The following is a 25,717-nucleotide window of genomic DNA, read 5'->3' as shown; positions in this document are numbered from 1 at the left end:
AAGAGGTACTAATCATTGGCACCAAATCTGCATAACCTGGTTCTAATTTCATGGTTTTGATATGGTGGTAGGGATATACTTACTTTTTCCAAGTTTCCAATCTGCATCCTTATTACATAGGATTATGATGACAATTGCACCATGTCAATTTTATGTTTCATTTGTTTAAGTATATCACCTCTATCTGTAGGGACTGTTAAATAACGATCGGGTTTGTTTGCCTTTTCAAATATGTTGCTCACTTTTTTCCATGGCTATATACCAATAATGAGGGTATAATAGCCCTGCTTCCCATAAGAAGAACCCATATTACTAAACATTTGAATATTGGCTTAAACGCAACATAACCCTGCGTAAAAGCAATTGCCTAAAGCTAGAATCGACCACACCTAGAATCCTGGCTGCCTAGAAACGTCACCATATTAACATAGAAAATGTCTCAGAACCAGAAAAGGCGTTGGCATCATTCGTGTCCTGGATGCCTAGGATTATCTCAACCCCCACACACCCACAGTGATATGCTCATCAATATGTCAAAGTTACAATGCTACAAACCTGGATGTGATCTACATTACTTTTGAATCATATCACTTAATCCTAAAGGAGAATGTAGACAAAGTTTTGATTGAAAATATATTGCATATATTTACACAATATTTACATAACCTTGACAAACATTCAAATTGATATAAACCCAATAACTAAAATAATATTTAAGATTTAAATGTATATACAGGCAAAGTTGATATTCTTTATTTTGGATAGAGTGGGGAAGTGTTACAAACCATGTCAAGTTTTGCTGCTCTCCAGGGATTCCATTAGAAATGTTCCCCCACTTTCTATTCTATTATTCAACACTCTTTTTTTCATTATGTTTTCTACTGTATGTTAATTTTGATACAAACTTAAAGGCTGCATTCACACCTTTGCGTCGGCGATATGCGGCGACATTAAATAGGCGTTTTGTCCCGCGATTTGTGGCGTTTTTCAGCCTTGTTTTTTGCTGGAGGGGTGATTTTACACTGTCGGCTATGCCCGAACGCCGAAGCCGCCTGAAAAAAGGGTCCGGGACTTGTTTTGAGCTTCAGGCGTTTCGGCGTTCGGTGTGGAGATGTGAACCATCTCCATAGCCGACAATGTAAAATCACCCCTCCAGCGTATTGCAGGCTGCAATAGCGGCGGGCGTCTGGCGTGAAAACGCCTAGATGTGAATGGAGCCTAATACTTTTATAATACAAGTTTCTGTGCCTTCAAAGTCCAATCTCCTCAGGGAGGAAATAGTGTTTTCAATTTTGGGATGTTGGCCTATGCAAGCAGATAATATCCCCTCCAATCATTATATATATATTCAGAGATCAAACCTACCTGACAAGATATGATGGAAATTGTGCAACAGGGAAATCTACAACAAAAGGAAAAAAATAGACAGAGGTTCTAGTATTATGCTACTTGTCACATTTGCTTCTGGTGCAGACAAGAATTTGCTAAGTTGACGTTTATTTTGCAGACTAATTTTGCCATTGTCATCTTCCGAAAACACATTTTGAGCAAGCAGCACTGAAATGAAAGCAAGGACGAGAAAAAGGCAAAAATATCATGGTCTAAAAGAGAAAAAAAACTTGGAAATTGTTTATAACCGCAAACTGCATGTCATCCAGTTAGTGTGCATTTTTAAAAAGATGATGAATGCCTTGTAAATATAATAATGCAGCAAGTCATCAATATAATAAATATAGCTTTAAAGCCTTTCAGCACTGTCTGGGAGATGTATTTATTTTACACTAACCTTCAGCACCGGAGGGCATTTACAGAGAGATTGTATAACTGTACTCACAGTTCAAAATGTCTCTCTTGAGCGCAGTGGAAAAAAACTGTACATGTCACTTCTACAAGCCAAACAGGCAGAAATTCTGCCATTAACCGTGTCTCAATGTTCGCCTAACGTCCGTACTATTTTTGTTTCTTTTCCTACAGGCCTTTGGATTTATGACTCGTGTGGCCCTGCAAGCAGAGAAAATGAATCACCACCCAGAATGGTTTAATGTGTACAACAAGGTAATTCATTACATTTATATTCCATCACCTTAGTGTTAAACCAATGTTGCATTTTTTCAGGGTATCACTTTACTGGGTTTTGTTGCTCAGATGGGAATAAGGCTTCCTGCTAAGACTTGCTATGTTCAGACTTACAAGATTCTGTGCTGCCACTCTGAAAGATTATGGCATGGTAATCATTGTCATCTGTCAGGATGGATTTGTCACCTCTGTACTTTTAGTATATCTAGTTTTACATTGCAGTACTGGAACAACCTCTAGCAGTAGATACAGTGGCATTGTGTTTTTGAAGATCAGCAAAGCCTCTGCTTCTATAACATTTCAACTCGCCGGTATTTTTACTGGCGAATTGAAATGCTGGGTAGTATCAATTGTCAAAAATACTTATTTTTTGTGAAGTACAACAAATGAAACAAGTTATGATTGGTTTACATTTACGGTATAATGCACTGTTGGCCACCTTAAATCTAGCGGTACTAGCAGTACTTGGCGTTAAATGCCAGTTTATTTCTTTCAGGAAAAAAAAAAATTCCCTTCTGATCAATTTTAAACTTTTGAAAAATTACAAATTTTCTGTTAAAGTGGAATTCCACCCTATTTTTAGGCTCTGAGAGCTTGCATGTCTCAGAGGCTACAGTGAGTAGATTTAACAACTAAATAATAACAAAGATTACATGTACAGCATATGCCAGATTCAGTTGGATAAACTGTGACAATCACGGCAATGTTTTTTTTACAAAAAGAAAATTTAAAATGACTTGACCTCAGCTTTAACATTGTGAATGCTGAGATAGCAACGCATAAAGATTATTGCTAAAATTCCTTTGCTACCATAAGTACCTGGACAGTCTAAAAAAGGAACACTACATACCTTTATTTCTGTAGTCATGCAGCACTTCACTAAAAATTAAATGTACACTGGCATTAAACCAGAGGTCATTGCCACAGATGCCATGTAACAAACTGCATGTTATAAAGTATGTTGTTGTTGTGGGAAACGATAACAAGAAGCAGGGGAGCATGTTTTTAAAAAGCTTGTCTAAAACCAGAATACTGCTGTAAAAACTTAAAGGCAGAGAATGCAGAATTTCTGGGTAGTCCCAGTCCCAGAAAATGATGGCTGACTACACACAAAAATTGTTTAACTGATCTGAAGTTTTGATCAAAAAAGTAAAACTGTAAGCACTATTTACCAGTAAATTGTACACAAAGTCCAGTGGAGCTGCAGAAAAGAAATAATAAATATAAAATATTTAGAGGAGGGAGAACGAACTCTCAGCGATTTCTTTGGGGGGTCTAAAATGGGGTCATTTGGGGGGGGGGGGTTTACATTGCTGTAAAAAAAAAATATTTGCCCCTTCCCGATTTTTTTTTTTTTTTGCATTTTTGTCACACCTAAATGATTCGGATCATCAAACACATTTTTAATAGTAAATACAAAATGCAGTTTTTAACCACTTGCAGACCAGCCGCCGCAGTTATTGCGTGAAGCACTGTAGGTGTACATCACTTTGTGCAATAGATGAAGTTGGCACGCACCCTAGGCGCTGTGCCGATGCGTGTGGCCGGCATGCACAATGTCCGCCAACCACCCGCGATCACTCCACAGAGAGCCAGAACGGGGATCTGTCAATGTAAACAAACATATCTCTGTTCAGTCAGGGAAGAAGAGTGAGATTGTCGGTTCCTAATGATTAGGAACAGCGATCTCTCTGTGCTCCCTGTCAGTCCACTCCCCCCACAGTTAGAAACACCTCCCAGGGAACACATTTAACCCCTTGATTGCCCCCCAGTGTTAACCTCTTCCCTGCCAGTGTTATTTATACAATAATCTTCATTTTTATAGCACTGCTCGCTGTATAAATGTCGCTGATCCCAAAAAAGTGTCCGATCGGTCTGCCGCAATGTCGCAGTCCCTCTAAAAATCGCGGATCACTGCCATTACTAGTAAAAACATTATAATAAAAATGCCCTAAATCTATCCCCTATTTTGTAGATGCTATAACTTTTGTGCAAACCAATCAATAAATGCTTATTGAAGAAGGTAATGGTGTCTGCGCTGTGTGACAAGGGGATGGGGAACTTGAAATGAAAAAGAAAAATAATATATAATATAAATATGCGAACATATAAATAACCTCAAATAGCTATTGCATAATCCGAATAGCAGCAAATACAATAATCCAGATACCAGTGAATGGGTGAAAAAAGACAAATATAAATGTAAATCATACAACACAATAAACCATGTGGATGAATATATAAACCTGTACACAATAGGATGCAGTATGGTATGCCAGAAACATACACATCTACAAAGAGTGCAAATAGTGATGAATAGGTGAAAAAAACAAAAGAAAAAGTCTCTGAAATGTGATCCCAAAGCCGAGTGTTGGAAGATGGAAAAGCTTCACAGTGCTGGGACACCTCTTGTGGCTCTTATCTGCTCACCTCAAGGCTGTTGTACTAACAGCCTAGTAATCCTCAGTTATCAGATGGCACACTCTATTTGAAGGTATACTTGGAGAACCCAGTTCCAGGTAGACACATGAAAAATAATAGGGAGGTATATAGCATAATGCTGTGACGCTTCTTGAATCCCTAATGAAGTCACGTGACGTGACGATACGCGTCGGGATTGGAGCACTGGACGCTGCACATCAACATCGGGAGAAGGCTGAAGAAGAGAAGAGAAGAAGACGTCACAGCATAGAAGAAGAAGAAGACGTCACAGCACAGAAGAAGAAGACGTTCAGCCCTGAAGGAGAAGGCTATTTGGATTATGCAATAGCTTTTTGAGGCTATTTATATGTTAACATACTTTATATATTATTTTCCCCTTTCATTTCACGTTCCCCATCCCCTTGTCACACGATAGCCAATTAGCCCGGTTTCCTGTGACTCGTTAGTGTTACAAAGTCTCAGGTGTGAATGGGGAGCAGGTGTGTCACGGTCTGGAGTCAGGCTCAGAGGCCAGTAGCTATAGCAGCAGAACAGGTCACCCTGGCTGATGACACGGGGTCACCTGAGGTGCGGAATCTAAGCGCTAACCGGTATTCACCAGAGCTTCTGAAGGTGAAGATGGATTTTGCTGCGTGTTAGCGCCAGGTCGCGGTCCTCAGGATTGCCCCACCAGGAGGTGAGAAAGCCGGGGTACAATAGCAGATAAGCAGGTAAGGATCAAACAGAAGCGTAGTCGATAACAAGCCAAGGGGTCGGTAATGAGTATTTGTAGGTTGGGATCAGGCAGAAGCGTAGTCGATAACAAGCCAAGGGGTCGGTAATGAGTATTTGTAGGTTGGGATCAGGCAGAAGCGTAGTCGATAACAAGCCAAGGGTCGATAACGAACAGTAGCAAATATGGACGGCAGCAGGGAAGACAGGAGCAAGATACAGGCTGGAGATAGCACAATATTCTGGCAAGGAGGAAGTGCAGAGACATGGCTTATATCAGGAAGTTCGTGGGAGGAGCAAGGGGTTCAAGGTTCAAGACAATCAAGACACAAGGCAGGAATGTTCAATGGATCAGATGGGTTTGTCCAGCAGATCAGACAGGGAGCTGTCCAGCATCCCAGATAGCTCAGTGAGAAGGTTCACTGCCAGACACAGCTGAGGTCCCAGGTTCAAATCCAGGTCCTGACAAGGTGTGTTTAATTTGGTATTATCGCTCTCACTCTCTCATACTGGTCACTGGAAGTTCAACATGCCACCTCCATGGCAAAGAACTCTCTGGGGATCTGAAAAAAGAATTGTTGCTCTACAGTAGGTGACTGCGATATTGTGTCAATCTCGCTCCCTTTCTCGGCAAGATTGACCACCTACGAGCCCCATCGTGGGAGCCAGCACCGAGCTGGCTTGCCGCGATGGAGACAAAGCCGTCATATAAGCGACGGGAGATCCGACTTGGATTCCCACTAATTCTACACATGTGCGGCGTTTGTTATGAATCCTGATGGGGACCTCCCCGCCGGATTTTAAATAAAAATCCGGCATGGGTTCCCCCCTCAGGAGCATACCGGTCCCTTAGGTCTGGTATGGGTTGTAAGGAGATCCCCCCTACGCCGAAAAAACGGCGTAGGGCGTCCCCCTACAATCCATACCAGACCCGTATCCAAAGCACGCTACCCGGCCGGCCAGGAAGGGAGTGGGGACGAGCGAGTGCCCCCCCCTCCTGAGCCGTACCGGGCTGCATGCCCTCAACATGGGGGGGTTGGGTGCTCTGGGGCAGGGGGGCGCACTGCGGGGCCCCCCCACCCCAGAGCACCCTGTCCCCATGTTGATGAGGACAGGGCCCCTTCCCGACTACCCTGCCTGTTGGTTGTCGGGGTATGCGGGCGGGAGGCTTATCGGAATCTGGGAGCCCCCTTTAATAAGGGGGCCCCCAGATACCGGCCCCCCACCCTAAGTGAATGGATATGGGGTACATCGTACCCCTACCCATTCACCTGGAGGAAAAATGTTAAAGTTAATAAACACGACATAAGGGTTTTTAAAATAATTTATTAATCTGCTCCGGAGGCAGCCCCTGTCTTCTTTAGCTCTTTTCACCAGGGGGGGCTTCTTCTTTGACGTCTTCGGGTGGGGGCCGCTCTTCTTCGCCGCCGTCTGGTTCTCTTCCACCGCCGGGGGGGTCGCTTTTATAAAAGCGCCCACCCCCCGGCGGGTTTCCTCCGACGTCTTCGGCGGGGGGTGGTGTGCTTCTCAGGGGGGCTTCTTCTTCCGCTATCCGGAGGGGTCTTCTCCACTCTCCGGGGGTCGTCTTCTATGTTCGCCGCTCTCCGCTGTTGACTCGGCGCACCCCGGTTCTTCCTCCCGCTGTCCGGTGCCTTCTCCTTCAGGGCTGAACGTCGTCTTCTTCTTCTGTGCTGTGACGTCTTCTTCTTCTTCTGTGCTGTGACGTCTTCTTCTTCTCCTTCAGCCTTCTCCCGATGTTGACACATCGCCTCTTTTCGACGGAATGACAGGTGCGCGGTTTGCATCTGACTTATATAGGCCTCACAGTCCCATCATGCCCACGTGGGTAGGTATCACATGTGTAGGTACCAGAGCATGATGGCACTGTGCGCCGAGTCAACAGCGGAGAGCGGCGAACATAGAAGAAGACCCCCGGAGAGTGGAGAAGACCCCCGAATAGCAGAAGAAGAAGCCCCCCCTGAGAAGCACACCACCCCCCGCCGAAGACGTCGGAGGAAACCCGCCGGGGGGTGGGCGCTTTTTTAAAAGTGACCCCCCCGGCGGTGGAAGAGAAGAAGAGCGGCCCCCACCCGAAGACTTCAAAGAAGAAGCCCCCCTGGTGAAAAGAGCTAAAGAAGACAGGGGGTGCTTCTGAAGCAGATTAATAAATTATTTTAAAAACCCTTTTGTCGTGTTTATTAACTTTAACATTTTTCCTCCAGGTGAATGGGTAGGGGTACGATGTACCCCATATCCATTCACTTAGGGTAGGGGGCCCCCTTATTAAAGGGGCTCCCAGATTCCGATAAGCCTCCCGCCCGCATACCCCGACAACCAACGGCCAGGGTTGTCGTTAAGGGGCCCTGTCCTCATCAACATGGGGACAGGGTGCTCTGGGGTGGGGGGGCCCCGTAGTGCGCCCCCCTGCCCCAGAGCACCCAACCCCCCCATGTTGAGGGCATGCAGCCCGGTACGGCTCAGGAGAGGGGGGGGGCGCTCGCTCGTCCCCACTCCCTTCCTGGCCGGCCGGGTAGCGTGCTTTGGATACGGGTCTGGTATGGATTGTAGGGGGACCCCCTACGCCGTTTTTTCGGCGTAGGGGGGGTCTCCTTACAACCCATACCAGACCTAAGGGCCCGGTATGCTCCTGAGGGGGGAACGCATGCCGGATTTTTATTTAAAATCCGGCGGGGAGGTCCCCCTCAGAATTCATAACAAACGCCGCACACGTGTAGAATTGGCGGGAATCCAAGTCGGATCTCTCGTCGCTTCTATGACGCGCTTGCTGGAATGTGCTTTTACTATTCCAGCAAGCGCGAGATGTCGGCACCCTGTCGCCGAGAATCAGCGCGATGACGTTGTGCTAAAAACACATTCTCGGCGGCAGGTACTGTACATAAAGATGGCCTAGGCTATAAAAAGATTGTCACGACCCTGAAACTAAGCTGTAGCACGGTGGCCAAGACCATACAGCGGTTTAACAGGACAGGTTCCACTCAGAACTGGCCTCGCCATGGTCGGTCAAAGAAGTTAAGTGCATGTGCTCAGCATCATATCCAGAGGTTGTCTTTGGGAAATGGATGTATGAGTTCTGTCAGCATTGCTGCAGAGGATGAGGGGGTGGGGGGGGGGGTCAGCCTGTCAGTGATCAGACCATATGTCGCACACTGCATCAAATTGGTCTGCGTGGCTGTTGTCCCAGAAGGAAGCCTCTTCTAAAGTTGATGCACAAGAAAGCCCACAAACAGTTTGCTGAAGACAAGCAGACTAAGGACATGGATTTCTGGAACCATGTCCTGTGGTCTGGTGAGACCAAGATATACTTATTTGGTTCAGATGGTGTCAAGCGTGTGTAGCGGCAACCAGGTTAGGAGTACAAAGACAAGTGTGTCTTGCCTTCAGTCAAGCATGGTGGTGGGAGTGTCATGGTCTGGGGCTGCCTGAGTGCTGCCAGCATTAAGGAGCTACAGTTCATTGACAAAACCATGAATGCCAACATGTACTGTAACATACTGAAGCAGAGCATGATCTCCTCCCTTCGGAGACTGGGCTGCAGGCCAGTATTCCAACATAACAACCCCAAACACACTTCCAAGTCGACCACTGCCTTGCTAAAGAAGCTGAGAGTAAAGGTGATGGGCTGGCCAAGCATGTCTCCAGACCTAAACCCTATTGAGCATCTGTGGGACATCCTCAAACGGAGGGTGGAGGAGCGCAAGCTCTCTAACATTCACCAGCTCTGTGATGTCATCATGGAGGAGTGGAAAATGACTTCACTGGCAAACTGTGAAGCTCTGGTGAACTCCATGCCCAAGAGGGTTAAGACAGAGCTAGAAAATAATGGTGGCCACACAAAATATTGACATTTTGGGCCCAGTTTTGAGATTTTCACTTAGGAGTGTATACGACGGCGTAGGAGACTTACGCCGGTCGTATCTTAGCCAAATTTAAGCGTATCTGGTTTCCAGAATACGCTTAAATATACGACGACGCGCATTCAAACTTACGGCGGCGTATATACTGATACGCCGTCGTAAGTCTTTTTTAATCCGGCTAATGGTGTCTCACTCTAATCAGCTAATTAACTCAAAACACCTGTAAAGGTTTCCTGAGTCTTTAACCACTTAAGGACCATGGCTGTTTTTCAGATTTGGCGTTTACAAGATTAAAACAGTTTTTTTTTGCTAGAAAATTACTTAAAACCCCCAAACATTATATATTTTTTTCTAACACCCTAGAGAATAAAATGGCGGTCATTGCAATACTTTGTCACACCGTATATGCGCAGCGGTCTTACAAGCGCACTTTATTTGGAAAAAAAATCTCGTTTTTGAATTTAAAAATAAGACAACAGTAAAGTCAGCCCAATTGTTTTATATATTGTGAAAGATAATGTTACGCCGAGTAAAATGATACCCAACATGTCACGCTTCAAAATTGCGCCCGCTCGTGGAATGGCGTCAAACTTTTACCCTTAAAAATCTCCATAGGTGACGTTTAAAAAATTCTATAGGTTGCATCTTTTGATGCCAGAGGAGGAGGTCTAGGGCTAGAATTATTGCTCTCGCTCTAACGATTGTGGTGATACCTCACTTGTGTGGTTTGAACACCGTTTTCATATGCGGGCGCTACTCACGTATGCGTTCGCTTCTGTGCGCAAGCTCGTCGGGACAGGGGGGCTTTAAAAAAATGTGTTTTTGTTTTCTTATTTATTTTTATTTATTTTATACATTTTTACACTGAAAAAAAATGGATCACTTTTATTCCTATTACAAGGAATGTAAACATCCCTTGTAATAGAAAAAAGCATGACAGGTCCTCTTAAATATGAGATCTGGGGTCAAAAAGACCTCAGATCTCATATTTAGACTTAAATGCAAAAAAAAAAAAAAAATATTTGTCATTTGAAAAAATGACAATAAAATATTGCTTTAAGAAGCATGGGCGGAAGTGACGTTTTGACGTTGCTTCTGCCCTGCTATGCTATGGGGACAGTAGGTGACTGCGATATTGTGTCAATCTCGCTCCCTTTCTCGGCAAGATTGACCACCTACGAGCCCCATCGTGGGAGCCAGCACCGAGCTGGCTTGCCGCGATGGAGACAAAGCCGTCATATAAGCGACGGGAGATCCGACTTGGATTCCCACTAATTCTACACATGTGCGGCGTTTGTTATGAATCCTGATGGGGACCTCCCCGCCGGATTTAAAATAAAAATCCGGCATGGGTTCCCCCCTCAGGAGCATACCGGTCCCTTAGGTCTGGTATGGGTTGTAAGGAGATCCCCCCTACGCCGAAAAAACGGCGTAGGGCGTCCCCCTACAATCCATACCAGACCCGTATCCAAAGCACGCTACCCGGCCGGCCAGGAAGGGAGTGGGGACGAGCGAGTGCCCCCCCCTCCTGAGCCGTACCGGGCTGCATGCCCTCAACATGGGGGGGTTGGGTGCTCTGGGGCAGGGGGGCGCACTGCGGGGCCCCCCCACCCCAGAGCACCCTGTCCCCATGTTGATGAGGACAGGGCCCCTTCCCGACTACCCTGCCTGTTGGTTGTCGGGGTATGCGGGCGGGAGGCTTATCGGAATCTGGGAGCCCCCTTTAATAAGGGGGCCCCCAGATACCGGCCCCCCACCCTAAGTGAATGGATATGGGGTACATCGTACCCCTACCCATTCACCTGGAGGAAAAATGTTAAAGTTAATAAACACGACATAAGGGTTTTTAAAATAATTTATTAATCTGCTCCGGAGGCAGCCCCTGTCTTCTTTAGCTCTTTTCACCAGGGGGGGCTTCTTCTTTGACGTCTTCGGGTGGGGGCCGCTCTTCTTCGCCGCCGTCTGGTTCTCTTCCACCGCCGGGGGGGTCGCTTTTATAAAAGCGCCCACCCCCCGGCGGGTTTCCTCCGACGTCTTCGGCAGGGGGTGGTGTGCTTCTCAGGGGGGCTTCTTCTTCCGCTATCCGGAGGGGTCTTCTCCACTCTCCGGGGGTCGTCTTCTATGTTCGCCACTCTCCGCTGTTGACTCGGCGCACCCCGGTTCTTCCTCCCGCTGTCCGGTGCCTTCTCCTTCAGGGCTGAACGTCGTCTTCTTCTTCTGTGCTGTGACGTCTTCTTCTTCTTCTGTGCTGTGACGTCTTCTTCTTCTCCTTCAGCCTTCTCCCGATGTTGACACATCGCCTCTTTTCGACGGAATGACAGGTGCGCGGTTTGCATCTGACTTATATAGGCCTCACAGTCCCATCATGCCCACGTGGGTAGGTATCACATGTGTAGGTACCAGAGCATGATGGCACTGTGCGCCGAGTCAACAGCGGAGAGCGGCGAACATAGAAGAAGACCCCCGGAGAGTGGAGAAGACCCCCGAATAGCAGAAGAAGAAGCCCCCCCTGAGAAGCACACCACCCCCCGCCGAAGACGTCGGAGGAAACCCGCCGGGGGGTGGGCGCTTTTTTAAAAGTGACCCCCCCGGCGGTGGAAGAGAAGAAGAGCGGCCCCCACCCGAAGACTTCAAAGAAGAAGCCCCCCTGGTGAAAAGAGCTAAAGAAGACAGGGGGTGCTTCTGAAGCAGATTAATAAATTATTTTAAAAACCCTTTTGTCGTGTTTATTAACTTTAACATTTTTCCTCCAGGTGAATGGGTAGGGGTACGATGTACCCCATATCCATTCACTTAGGGTAGGGGGCCCCCTTATTAAAGGGGCTCCCAGATTCCGATAAGCCTCCCGCCCGCATACCCCGACAACCAACGGCCAGGGTTGTCGTTAAGGGGCCCTGTCCTCATCAACATGGGGACAGGGTGCTCTGGGGTGGGGGGGCCCCGTAGTGCGCCCCCCTGCCCCAGAGCACCCAACCCCCCCATGTTGAGGGCATGCAGCCCGGTACGGCTCAGGAGAGGGGGGGGGCGCTCGCTCGTCCCCACTCCCTTCCTGGCCGGCCGGGTAGCGTGCTTTGGATACGGGTCTGGTATGGATTGTAGGGGGACCCCCTACGCCGTTTTTTCGGCGTAGGGGGGGTCTCCTTACAACCCATACCAGACCTAAGGGCCCGGTATGCTCCTGAGGGGGGAACGCATGCCGGATTTTTATTTAAAATCCGGCGGGGAGGTCCCCCTCAGGATTCATAACAAACGCCGCACACGTGTAGAATTGGCGGGAATCCAAGTCGGATCTCTCGTCGCTTCTATGACGCGCTTGCTGGAATGTGCTTTTACTATTCCAGCAAGCGCGAGATGTCGGCACCCTGTCGCCGAGAATCAGCGCGATGACGTTGTGCTAAAAACACATTCTCGGCGGCAGGTACTGTACATAAAGATGGCCTAGGCTATAAAAAGATTGTCACGACCCTGAAACTAAGCTGTAGCACGGTGGCCAAGACCATACAGCGGTTTAACAGGACAGGTTCCACTCAGAACTGGCCTCGCCATGGTCGGTCAAAGAAGTTAAGTGCATGTGCTCAGCATCATATCCAGAGGTTGTCTTTGGGAAATGGATGTATGAGTTCTGTCAGCATTGCTGCAGAGGATGAGGGGGTGGGGGGGGGGGGTCAGCCTGTCAGTGATCAGACCATATGTCGCACACTGCATCAAATTGGTCTGCGTGGCTGTTGTCCCAGAAGGAAGCCTCTTCTAAAGTTGATGCACAAGAAAGCCCACAAACAGTTTGCTGAAGACAAGCAGACTAAGGACATGGATTTCTGGAACCATGTCCTGTGGTCTGGTGAGACCAAGATATACTTATTTGGTTCAGATGGTGTCAAGCGTGTGTAGCGGCAACCAGGTTAGGAGTACAAAGACAAGTGTGTCTTGCCTTCAGTCAAGCATGGTGGTGGGAGTGTCATGGTCTGGGGCTGCCTGAGTGCTGCCAGCATTAAGGAGCTACAGTTCATTGACAAAACCATGAATGCCAACATGTACTGTAACATACTGAAGCAGAGCATGATCTCCTCCCTTCGGAGACTGGGCTGCAGGCCAGTATTCCAACATAACAACCCCAAACACACTTCCAAGTCGACCACTGCCTTGCTAAAGAAGCTGAGAGTAAAGGTGATGGGCTGGCCAAGCATGTCTCCAGACCTAAACCCTATTGAGCATCTGTGGGACATCCTCAAACGGAGGGTGGAGGAGCGCAAGCTCTCTAACATTCACCAGCTCTGTGATGTCATCATGGAGGAGTGGAAAATGACTTCACTGGCAAACTGTGAAGCTCTGGTGAACTCCATGCCCAAGAGGGTTAAGACAGAGCTAGAAAATAATGGTGGCCACACAAAATATTGACATTTTGGGCCCAGTTTTGAGATTTTCACTTAGGAGTGTATACGACGGCGTAGGAGACTTACGCCGGTCGTATCTTAGCCAAATTTAAGCGTATCTGGTTTCCAGAATACGCTTAAATATACGACGACGCGCATTCAAACTTACGGCGGCGTATATACTGATACGCCGTCGTAAGTCTTTTTTAATCCGGCTAATGGTGTCTCACTCTAATCAGCTAATTAACTCAAAACACCTGTAAAGGTTTCCTGAGTCTTTAACCACTTAAGGACCATGGCTGTTTTTCAGATTTGGCGTTTACAAGATTAAAACAGTTTTTTTTTGCTAGAAAATTACTTAAAACCCCCAAACATTATATATTTTTTTCTAACACCCTAGAGAATAAAATGGCGGTCATTGCAATACTTTGTCACACCGTATATGCGCAGCGGTCTTACAAGCGCACTTTATTTGGAAAAAAAATCTCGTTTTTGAATTTAAAAATAAGACAACAGTAAAGTCAGCCCAATTGTTTTATATATTGTGAAAGATAATGTTACGCCGAGTAAAATGATACCCAACATGTCACGCTTCAAAATTGCGCCCGCTCGTGGAATGGCGTCAAACTTTTACCCTTAAAAATCTCCATAGGTGACGTTTAAAAAATTCTATAGGTTGCATCTTTTGATGCCAGAGGAGGAGGTCTAGGGCTAGAATTATTGCTCTCGCTCTAACGATTGTGGTGATACCTCACTTGTGTGGTTTGAACACCGTTTTCATATGCGGGCGCTACTCACGTATGCGTTCGCTTCTGTGCGCAAGCTCGTCGGGACAGGGGGGCTTTAAAAAAATGTGTTTTTGTTTTCTTATTTATTTTTATTTATTTTATACATTTTTACACTGAAAAAAAATGGATCACTTTTATTCCTATTACAAGGAATGTAAACATCCCTTGTAATAGAAAAAAGCATGACAGGTCCTCTTAAATATGAGATCTGGGGTCAAAAAGACCTCAGATCTCATATTTAGACTTAAATGCAAAAAAAAAAAAAAAATATTTGTCATTTGAAAAAATGACAATAAAATATTGCTTTAAGAAGCATGGGCGGAAGTGACGTTTTGACGTTGCTTCTGCCCTGCTATGCTATGGGGACGGGTGGGGGCCATCTTGCCCTCACTCGCATCCACAGCAAGCAGTAGAGAGGACCCGATCACCTCCGCCGCTGCCGACGGCTCCGGTAAGCGGCGGAGGGCACGGGAGAGCGGCGGGCCACTGTTATCGTTTACAGGACCGTTCAAAGAAAAGATGGATATCTCGGTTGTGGCAGCAGCTTCTGCCGTTACCAAGATATCCATCTTTAAAAACAGGACGTATATGTACATGATCGGGTCCTTAAGTGGTTAAATGATCTATCTAGTCTGGTATAGTAGGTTACACAAACATGGGAAAGACTGCCGTTTTGACAGTTGTCCAGAAGACCATCATTGACACCCTCCACAAGGAGGGTGAGGCTGGGTACTCACGAACAAACATGTACGGTGAAAGCGGTCCGTCGGACCGTTTTCACCGTACATGTCTGCCAGAGGGCTTCTGTACGATGGTTGTACACACCATCGTACAGAAGTCCGCGCGTAAACATTACGCGGGGCGTGTCCGCGTCGTCGCCGCGACGATGACGCGGCGATGACGCGGAGACGTGGGCGGGCCTGCCATTTAAAGGCTTCCACGCATGCGTCGAAGTCATTCGACGCATGCGAGGGACGGCGGGCGCCTGGACATGTACGGTAGGTCTGTACTGACGACCGTACATGTCCGAGCGGGCAGGATTCCAGCGGACGGTTTTAAAACACGTCCAGGAATATTTGTCTGCTGGGAAAAGGCCCGGCGGGCAAATGTTTGCTGGAATTCGGCCCGCTCGCGCCTACACACGACCAAACATGTATGCCCGCAGACCAGTTTCAGCATACATGTTTGGTCGTGTGTACGGGGCCTAAGTCACAAAAGTCATTGCTAAAGAAGCTGGCTGTACAGAGTGTTGTATCCAAGTATATTAATGGAAAGTTAAGTGGAAGGAAAAAGTGTGGTAGAAAAAGGCTCACAAGCAATAGGGATAACTGCAGCCTTGAGAAGATTGTGAAGCAAAGGCCATTCAAGAATTTGGGGGAGATTCACAAGGAGTGGACTACGGCTGGTGTCTGTGCTTCAAGTGCCTCCACACATAGACATATCCAGGACATGGCCTACAACTGTTGCATCCCTTGTGTCAAGCCACTTCTGAACCAGAGACAACGTCAGAAGTGTCCTACCTGGGCTAAGGAGGAAAAGTAATGGACTATTGCTCAGTGGTACAAAGTCTTTTTGGAAGAAAGTACATTTTGCACTTCATTTGGAAATTGAGGTCCCAGAGTCTGGAGAAAGAGTGGAGAGGCACATAATTCAAGTTCCATGAGGTCCAGTGTTAAGTTTCCACAGAAAGTGATGATTTGGGGAGCCATGTCATCTGCTGGTGTTGGTCCACTGTGTTTTATCAAGTACAAAGTCAGCGCAGCCCTCTATCAGGAAATTATATAGTAGTTCATGCTTCCCTCTGATGACCAGATTAATAGAGATGCTGATATTATTTTCCATTATGACTTGGCACCTGCCCACACCTGGTTTAATGATCATGGTATCACTGTGCTTGATTGGCCAGCAAGGCCAATAATGCTATCAAAGCAACCTGGGCTACATCTCTACATAAAGAAGGCGTTCATCCCATGAGCCACCCCTAAAAAACATTTAACATGTGGTTACAATTACATATTGTACTATTACATGTGCAGCGGTGTCTCACACATATATGGCCAGAGGGAAAAAAGAGAAGTAGAAATTTAGGCATTGGTAACTATCGATGTTGGGATCTAATTTATCATAGGTGCATAACATTTCATTATTATTTATTTACTCACCTAGGGACTGTATTGGTGGAGCCTCGGTTCAAAAGGGACGTTGAGCCTGGGGAGCCCATGGGGATACTCCATCTAGATCCCAACATCTAGATAGTTAACAGTGCCTACATGTCTACTTATCTTTTTTCCCTCTGGCCATATATGTGTGAGACACTGCTGCACATGTAATTGTAAAATATGTAACTGTAACCACATGGTAAATGTCTTACAATATTGCATGTAGATTTCACCAACAAGTATTTAAAATTATATGGTATCGATGTAATCCTGTGTAAACAAATCTATTCATATATTTATATATTTTTTTATCATTCTAGTTCATGGAATTATGTATCCTATATAATATGAGTTTCGCTTTTTAAATTGCATTACTGAAATAAACTTTTTGATGATATTACATTTTTTTTAGATGCATCTGTGTGTGTATATGTGTGTGTGTGTGTGTGTATATATATATATATATGTATATATATATATATATATATATATATACACATACACATACACATACACATACACATACACACACACACTGTGATGGAGGGGGCACTGACACACAATTGCTCACAAGTGGGGAAAATAACAAGAAGTGGCACAGGCATAAAAGCAAATCCTGCTTAATATTACTAAATGGGGAATATGAGGTCTTTGGTGTTAGGAGCAACGTGCCCCTTTTTTCCATATCGTATCTCCACCAGACCTGGCATAGAGAGCAGCAGAGTTGGAGCAGCTTGCCCTGGCTCCCTGGAAAGGAGTAAAGCTGTTAGCTCTGCATTTGCCAAAGTTAGTAGCCAGGTATATAGGCAGGGAAATTTGCTTATTTTGCCTATATGCAAACTCTACCCAAGTGGTGAGTTCACTGCATAGGCAGAGAGAGCCATGTGAGTTGTCTTCCAGGTTACCAACAGACAGACCACATCCCATACACCAGTTTTTTCTATATTAAAACCTGTCGTGATACCTTTGTTATTAGGCGTAGAATATGCAGTTCATATGTCACTCAGAAATTAAAAAAACTGGCACAGATAGACCAGTGACCATCATAGTAATGTACTGAGAGCTTTGGATATTGCAATTGTTGGAGACCCTGAGACCAAAAGGTGATAAAAAAAAAAAAAAAAAAAGGTTGCAAAAGGCCGGAGTAGAGAAAAAATTTAAATTAAACGGCTTTGTCTCATCTTTTACATTAAGTGAACTTGTTCTACCCCTTCAATAAATCAGCCCAAATGTGTTTTTAACTGCTATGTTATACAGAAATACTGATTCAGATATGTGTGCTTTATCCATACAGGTTCAGATAACTCTGACTACTCATGACTGTGGAAAGTTGACCAAAAAAGATGTGAAGCTTGCTCAGTTTATCGAAAAAGCTGTAACTTCTTAACAAACAATAAACTGTGTTTTTTTCATTCTTGAAATAGATTTGTATTTGTTTTGTAGCTATACTTTGCATAGATATTATTTGCTTTACGCAAAATGATAATGCAAAGAGCAGCTGGCATGTTCAAAATGCAGTAGCTTATTGCTTTCAAAGAGAACACAGTGCTGTTTGCAGATTTTTGTTTGATTAGCTTTTATATGAACGTTTGAAATTTGATGTATTCAGCACATCAGTCAGGTTATGTTAATAGTCCAAAAGGAGCTTCAAAGTTCTCAGACAAAATGCAGTGTAGTGTTGCAATACTACTTTCTTAAGAGGTAATTACACACTAAAAACGTCTAAAGGAAAGTTTTATTGAGAGAATAGTGTAAGGTGCAATTTCTGGTCTCCCCAATTAAAAATACCATATCTCCGTTCTTAAAGGGGTTGTAAAGGTGCAATGCAATTTTTCTTTTCCTAAATAGCTTCCTTTACCTTAGTGCAGTCCTCCTTCACTTACCTCATCCTTCGATTTTGCTTTTAAATGTTCTTATTTCTTCTGAGAAATCCTCACTTCCTGTTCTTCTGTCTGTAACTCCACACAGTAATGCAAGGCTTTCTCCCTGGTGTGGAGTGTCATGCTCGCCCCCTCCCTTGGACTACAGGAGAGTCAGGACGCTCTCTACGTTGCAAATAAAGGAGCTGTGTGTTAGTGGGCATCCTGACTCTCCTGTAGTCCAAGGGAGGGGGCGAGCATGACACTCCACACCAGGGAAAAAGCCTTGCATTACTGTGTAGAGGATTTCTCAGAAAAAATAAGGACATTTAAAAGCAAAATAGAAGGATGAGGTAAGTGAAGGAGGACTGCACTAATGTAAATGAAGCTGTGTAGGAATTTTTTTTTTACCTTTAATTTCTTTGAGCTTAATTCGAAGGATCCATTTACACTTGTGTTTTTAAAAACACAATTTATGCATGTTTTTTGGCGTGTGGTTGACCAAAAAACACAGCTGACTGAACAGCACACCACAGGTTTATCTCTGTTTTTGGTGAGGGAAAACCTTTTCTTTTTGTTGGAGAAAGGGGGATCCCCACACCAGGTACCTTTTTGGCACCAACATTTCAACTAATATATAGGGTAGAGAGTTACATTCAGTCACTCTTAAATACAGGGCCGTTGCTAGACTATTTTGCGTACTAGGCAGGACCAGTTACTTGCACAGACCCCCAAATAAAAATAAATAAAACGTCAACATTTTTAAAAACAGTAGAAAATATTAAAACATCTAAACACGAAACTGCTAAATTTCATTTTAATGTACAAAAATACATGCCATAAGTTGCCGAAGAGACAGCCCAATCCAGCAAAAAAAATGCTCAATCCAGCAAAGAAACATCCACATATAGCAAAGAGACAGCCCAATCCAAAGACAGCCCAATCCAGCAAAGAGATGTTCCCATATAGCCAAGGGACAGCCAAATCCAGCAAACAGACAGCCAAATCCAGTAAGGAGCCCTATTCAACAAAGAGTGGGGGGCCAGTGTGATAGGTGGTGGGGGAAGCACAGTGACAGGTAGGGGCCAGTGTGCCAGGTGGTCGGGCCAGTGTAACAGGTGGGCGGGCCAGTGTGACAGGTGCCATAACTTCACTCACAGAGTTGGTTGCTCGTGCCAGCTTCTTAGGGCTGCCCTTAGAGAATAATGAGAGAGCTTAGGCAGGCACATTGCATGGAATCCTATATGAGAAGAATTCTATCAGGAGAATACATTAAACGCTCAGTGAGTGCCAAGTATGAGCAGGAGGGTGTGTGCAAGGAGTGCAGTCACCTGTCAAGTGTTCTCTGCCCCAGGGCTGGGGGAGTGAGCATAACAGCCTCCCCCATTATTAGGAAGGGATTCCCACACTTTCCTTGCTCCTTCCCATCAATAAACGCTGACAAACGGCCCGGGAAGTGAAGGCAGACTGGGGACAAAGCAGAACACCCATGAACACGCCACTCTGTGTGTGTGTAAGCGGAGCTGAGTTGGCCGGCAGTTATCGTGTGCTGTGCATGCCCTCAGCACCCAGACTACGGAGAAGGAGGCACTGCCAAGCTCCCAGCGCCCCATCCTTCTGGCAAACTCTAGCAGCGGTGGCTGCCTAGTGCGCCTACTGGTAGCCCCAGTCCTGCTTAAATGTAATATGCTATATTAAGTATATTCCCAAATGAAATAATTCTTACTAGCGATAGAATAGACTTTGCCTCATGTAGAGAGCAGGAAATAGAGATATTAATGATCTGTTTGGAGACCGCACTTTGAAATCTTTTCAACAATTGGGAGAGCAATTTTCAAAAATTTTGCAGAGATTCTATCAATATTGCTAATTTTACATGCACTTCAAGACCAGTCTAAGGCAGGTCATACATGATGCATTTTCTTTTTTTTTTCAACCAGGGAGCTGAATGAAAAAAATTAACTAATTCCCCCATCCACACATTCAATGTTGATGGGGGGCTCACTCCAGCTGATATTGTATTCTGCTGACAGGAGCCTTCCAAACCAGCAGAATACAATGATCAGTGTTTCTAGTTAAAGCCGGTGGCACTGATCAGACTGGTTGTACAGAATTGACTTGTGTGCAACCAGTAAGCCCATAGATGGATCGAAATTTGGCTGGTCGGAGGGAGGAGTCTAGTAATGGCATGGGTATTGTGCTGGAGCATGTAGATGAGATACCTGGTCTCCAGCCCCGCTCCATGAAGATGAGCAGCCGAGCCTGAGCACCCCCACCCTGCAGCGTGTCCCCCCCTTTGCTGAAAGTCAGCCAGCCGTGTCCTTCTTACGGCCCGCTCCCCAGAGAAATAAATCGGCTGGCTTACTGGCTCTGCGGTCCTTTGGTACGGGGAGGCTCTGCAGCGGGGGAGAAGTGATTCTTACAATCCGCAGCAGACTGAGTCACGTTGAGCGCGGTGATGCCATACAGGACCCGGGAAAAGCCGGAGGAACCCTCAGATAGCCGATGATAGCGGACATCAGAGGGACCGAGCAAGGGACCGGGACGGAGCCGTAGCCCTGAGCCTGCTAAGGAGAACATCACGGGAACCCCCCCTGGTTCTTGTTCCTGGCCTTCACCAACCCTTCTCGCCTACACCCAACAGCGCTGACTCCATCCTCAGCCTCCAAGCGTGGTAGTGTTGAGTACGAGAAAAGTGATGAATGTCTGCCTTTACATATATGAGATATATGAGCAGTGAACAATATAAAAGCATTTAAAACTGGCTAACTCTGACCGCAACTGTCACCTCATGATGAGCTGAACTTAACTGCAGACTGGTAGTGATAACTGAAGGGAAAAGGAAAAAAAATATATAATTTTCCCTTGCCTGTACCTGCCAGTGGAACCATGCACTGACAGCGTGTACTATAAACTGCACAGTTAACTTGCTACTTTTGCCTGTACCTACCTTTCTGAACTGTGTAGATGTGGAACTGCGGGCTAGCAGGGAATACCATAAAAGCACAGAAAATTGGCTAATATTGCTTGCCTTTATATTTTTGTGTTGTGCTGCAGTGGAACAGTGTGCTAGTAGCGAGTACTATAAAAGTACAGAAAAAATGTTTTTTTTTCTTGTCTACACTCTCTTGTGCTGGGGTGGTTTGGAACCACATGCTTGGGCCAGCACAGTGCGCAGGACTGCTACACCAGGCCCCCAGAAAAGAGACATAGCAGCGGACAGTTGGGAGGACCACAGCAGAGGTTAGATGGGGCAAAAACAGAGCCTAAAAAACACCTCTAGCACACCATCCCCTTCACCCTAAGTATAATGGGGAGACTGCCTGAGAACCTGGGAGTGTGACTGGAGCCTCTGGGGAACCTGAGGAAAATTAAATTGCATCATTAAAGGAACCGACAGAGACCCATACATTTACATACTTTATAACTTCACATACAAATGTGCAGGTAAAAAGAAAGTGAGACCTTGATTACACAATTAGCCAAACCTATAGAAACCTGCTTGGTAACACTCCCAAATAAAGAACAAATAGAGTTGGAGGGGAAAGGCGAGGCGTACTGAGTCCATTAAAAACATGAGCACAAGGGAAAAAGCAGCAAGAGAGGGGGCGATCCCAAAATCCCCCCAGCTAAGTCTGACCCCCAGCCCGGGCCCAATGAATAAATACATAACACATGGGGGAAATGGAGATAAACAGGTGGCGGAAAACCGCAAGGAGTTAAAGGCAATCGGACAGACAACAAAGAGAAGGAAAAGAAAAAAGACCAGAACAAAACATCTACTGAGACTGATACATTATCAGAATCTAGAATAGAACAAGAGGCCGAAGTAGAACTGGAGCAGAGAAAAGAGGAGGAACAACAAAATAAAGCGCTTCTGCCAACAAAAAACAGAAATAGAAGGCATGTTTGCCGCCCTAGAAAAATCGTTAAAATCGCAAATGGAGATAATACAAAATAATATGGGGCATATGCGTGAAAGAGTGGAGGAAGTGGGGAAAAAATACACTGTAATGCAACCATTACAAAAAAAACTTGAAGGAGAAATAAAATCTATAAAATGAGAACAACAGGAACAAGCGTACAAATTAGAAGATCAAGAGAACAGGGCTAGAAGGAAGAACATAAGAATTTGGGGGGTACCCGATTCACCCCAGCCCGAAAATCTGTCAGAAATAATAATGAAAATATGCAACCCATTGCTGGATAGAGAAATATCAGCCCCTCTAAGAATCGAAAGAGCTCATAAAATAAGAAGACCAAAAGAAATACCTTGGATAAATCCGAGAGACATTGTGCGATTTGAAAGCTGGGAGGATAAAAATCAACTATGGAGAAACCTGAGGGGAAAGTCGCCAATAAAGTTGGAAGAAAAGAACATTCAAATCTTTCAGGACCTGTCTCAAGAAACGTTGAAAAGAAGAAGAAATTTAAAACCATTACTGAAGGCCCTGCAGGAACATGAGATGAGGGGGGGGGGGGAGACGAGAGGACGTTTTTTTTTGTTTAGTCTTTCTCTCTCCCTCTCCCGATGCTTTTTCTTTGCAGGGTATTTGGGGGTGTGGGAGGGGGAGAGGGTAAAGTAATCGGAAACAAAGAGACTTGGGGGGGGGGGGGCTTGTAGACCTGGACTCGTCTGTTGCTTTGGCTCCGTCTCTCTAGTAGTAGGGGATAGGGAACTAACCGCACCAAACAGAACTCCACCTCTGGCCTAGGAGTGCAGGGTGCCAAAAGTGGCCTTAATGGAGAAAATCCTGCACTAAGACCATGAGGTCATGGTATCAACAAGGGAGGGGGGAGAAGGGAGGGATTGAGGGAGGGGGGAAAAGAGAAGGGGAGTAGGATCTGCACATCCCAGAACAAAAAAACATCTGTATGAGTAAGAAATGGGAAGAAAAAGGAAAAAAATGTATGACGTAAATTTTATTACATACAATGTTGGAGGCCTTGGCTCTGCAGAAAAAAGACACATGGTATTAAGGGAGATGGAAAGGTATTTTTACAGGAGACTCGTATAGCGTTGGACTCCAACACAAAATTATATTCACGATTCAACCTGGTACTATGGAGGTTCTCCAAACAAAAGAGCAAAGGGAGTAGCTATAGGAGTGGGGAAGAATATCAGTTTCACGGTTGAAGAAAGGAGAGTTGATCCAGAAGGTCATTACCTGTTCTTGAAGGGGATACTCCAGTGGAAAAAATACACTTTAGCAAACGTATACTGTCCTAATAGACACCCTAAAAAATACTTGAAGGGGATCTTGAAAACTTTTAAACAAGGTTATGTGATTCTAGCTGGAGATTTCAACCTCTTAATGGAACATGAGCTCGATAACACGTCTTGTGCATCGATGTGAGACAGTAAAGGTTAAGAAAAAATATACAACTGGTAGACCCATGGAGAATAACACACCCAAATAAAAAGGACTACACTTATCACTCATCGGTGCACAACACGTATTTGGGACTCGATTACATGCTGGTGGATCATGGGGTCTTGGAATATGTAGTTAAAACTTCAATCGGTATAACATCAATCTCTGACCATGCCCCTGTAATAGTTAAAATACAATTTAATGGAATAGAACAAAGAAAGGGGACCTGGAGCTTAAATGAAGACCTTATAGACAATATAGAAGTAGGTAAAATAATGAGGGAAATCGAACAATATTTCAGGACAAACAACACACCAGAAGTGAGCTCTGCAAAAATATGGGCAACAATATGGGAAGCCCATAAGGCGTACATTAGGGGCAAATTAATTTCCATAAAGAAGAAAAGAGAATTATTGATGAAAAATGCAATAAAGGAATTACAGGATCTTGAACAAAAACATTAAGAAAGGGAAATGCACCAAAAGATAGTAATCAAGAGGGGTCAACTTAGAGACCTGATGGAACATGAAACAAGAAAAGTATTCGACAATGTAGCAAACAAAAGATATAAATAGGGAAATAAGCTGGGGAAATATTTGGCAAGATTATCAAAAGAAAAAAAAACTCGAAGTACATAGAAAAGATAAAGAACCAAATAGGAGATATGAAATATAGAAATCGCCAAAATTTTTAAGACATACTATAGCATTATCTATTAGAACGAACGAGACACGACAGGAAGAGGAGAGTAGAAAAAATAAAATGCAGGAATACCTAGAGGAAGCTAACCTATCAAAAATAGCCCTAGATAGTGCTGAGTCCCTAGAAGACCTAATCACCCAGGAGGAAATAAATGAAGCGCTCGGGGGGAAAAAGCCCAGGCCCGGACGGATTTTTGATTAAGTACTATAATAGATTTAAAGAAGTTTTAGTTCCGGAATTATGAAATAATTTGAATAAAATAGGAGAAGATGAAGAAATAAGAAAAGAGTCGGCCAACATTTCAATCATACCAAAAGCAGGAAAAGATGGGACTACCGTATTTATCGGCGTATAGTGCACACTTTTTTCCCCTCAAGCGGGAAGCGGGGATTGGCTCAGAAACAGCATGGGAGAAGCAGGGAGGACACCACCGAGGCCGCAGAAGGACGTCATGGACGCCGGGCAAGACACCGACGAGGGGCATTCAAACTGTAAGTATTTTCTTTTTTCCTCAAATTTCCCTTCTAGGTTGGGGGTGCGCGCTATATGGCGGTGCGCGCTTTACCCCGATAAATACGGTATTTGTTCCAATTACTATCCTATAGCTCTGCTAAACGCAGACACAAAATTATACGCAAAAATATTGGCAACGAGATAAAAAAAAAAAATTCTGGAACTGATAAACGTAGACCAGGCGGGCTTTGTATCTAGAATGGAGGGAAGAGATAATAGCATAAGAACGGTCTTGTTAATGCGCAAAGGTAAAGAGAAGAAAACCCCCAGTCGTACTCATGTCAATTGATGCTGAAAAAAACATTTGACAGTCAACTGGGGGTTTATGATGGATACACTCCGGAATATAGGCATAGGGCCTAGATTTATGAGGTCCGTAAATAATTTATATAACCATCCTACAGCTAGGACCAAGGTCAATGGCAGTGTGTCGGCTGTTTTTAAGATGTTCAACGGAACAAGACAGGTATTCCCACTCTCACCTCTCCTATATGTAATATCACTAGAACCTTTACTGGCAAAAATACGCAATAACGTGGATATAGGGGGGGTGAGAGTGGGGGAGGAAGAGCATAAGGTGGCTGCATATGCAGACGACATACTCCTATACCTAAAGAAACCTAGACTATCACAGCCCAATGTAATAAGAGAAATAAAAAAATATGGAGAACTCTCGAACTTCAAAATCAACCCTATAAAAACTGTAATGTTAAACTTAGGAGTAGACCAAAAAGGAGGAAAAAGCACTACAGAGGGAATTCCCATTCACCTGGGAGACCAAAGCATTAACATACCTTGGCATAAAAATAACACCAACTTTAGAAAAACTCTACTCGGCCAATTATTT

At 45.0% G+C, this 25,717-nt stretch overlaps 1 protein-coding gene across 3 annotated transcripts in view; it reads left to right on the top strand.

The window, feature by feature from the left end:
- Nucleotides 1-17,842, top strand: part of PCBD2 (pterin-4 alpha-carbinolamine dehydratase 2) — a 432,795-nt gene extending 414,953 nt beyond the window's left edge. For all 3 annotated transcript variants that reach the window (XM_040344754.1, XM_040344755.1, XM_040344757.1), the window contains exons 3-4: nucleotides 1,975-2,055; nucleotides 17,716-17,842. In XM_040344754.1, coding sequence (XP_040200688.1) covers nucleotides 1,975-2,055; nucleotides 17,716-17,808 — 174 coding nt within the window. In that variant the 3' untranslated portion in view covers nucleotides 17,809-17,842. The remainder of the gene's footprint in view (nucleotides 1-1,974; nucleotides 2,056-17,715) is intronic.
- Nucleotides 17,843-25,717: the final 7,875 nt, after the last annotated feature.

This window comes from Rana temporaria, chromosome 3 (genome assembly GCF_905171775.1).
Source record: "Rana temporaria chromosome 3, aRanTem1.1, whole genome shotgun sequence".
NCBI classification, from domain to species: Eukaryota; Metazoa; Chordata; class Amphibia; order Anura; family Ranidae; genus Rana; species Rana temporaria.
The sequence above is the reverse complement of the archived record's forward strand: the minus strand, read 5'-3'. Positions and strand labels throughout refer to the sequence as shown.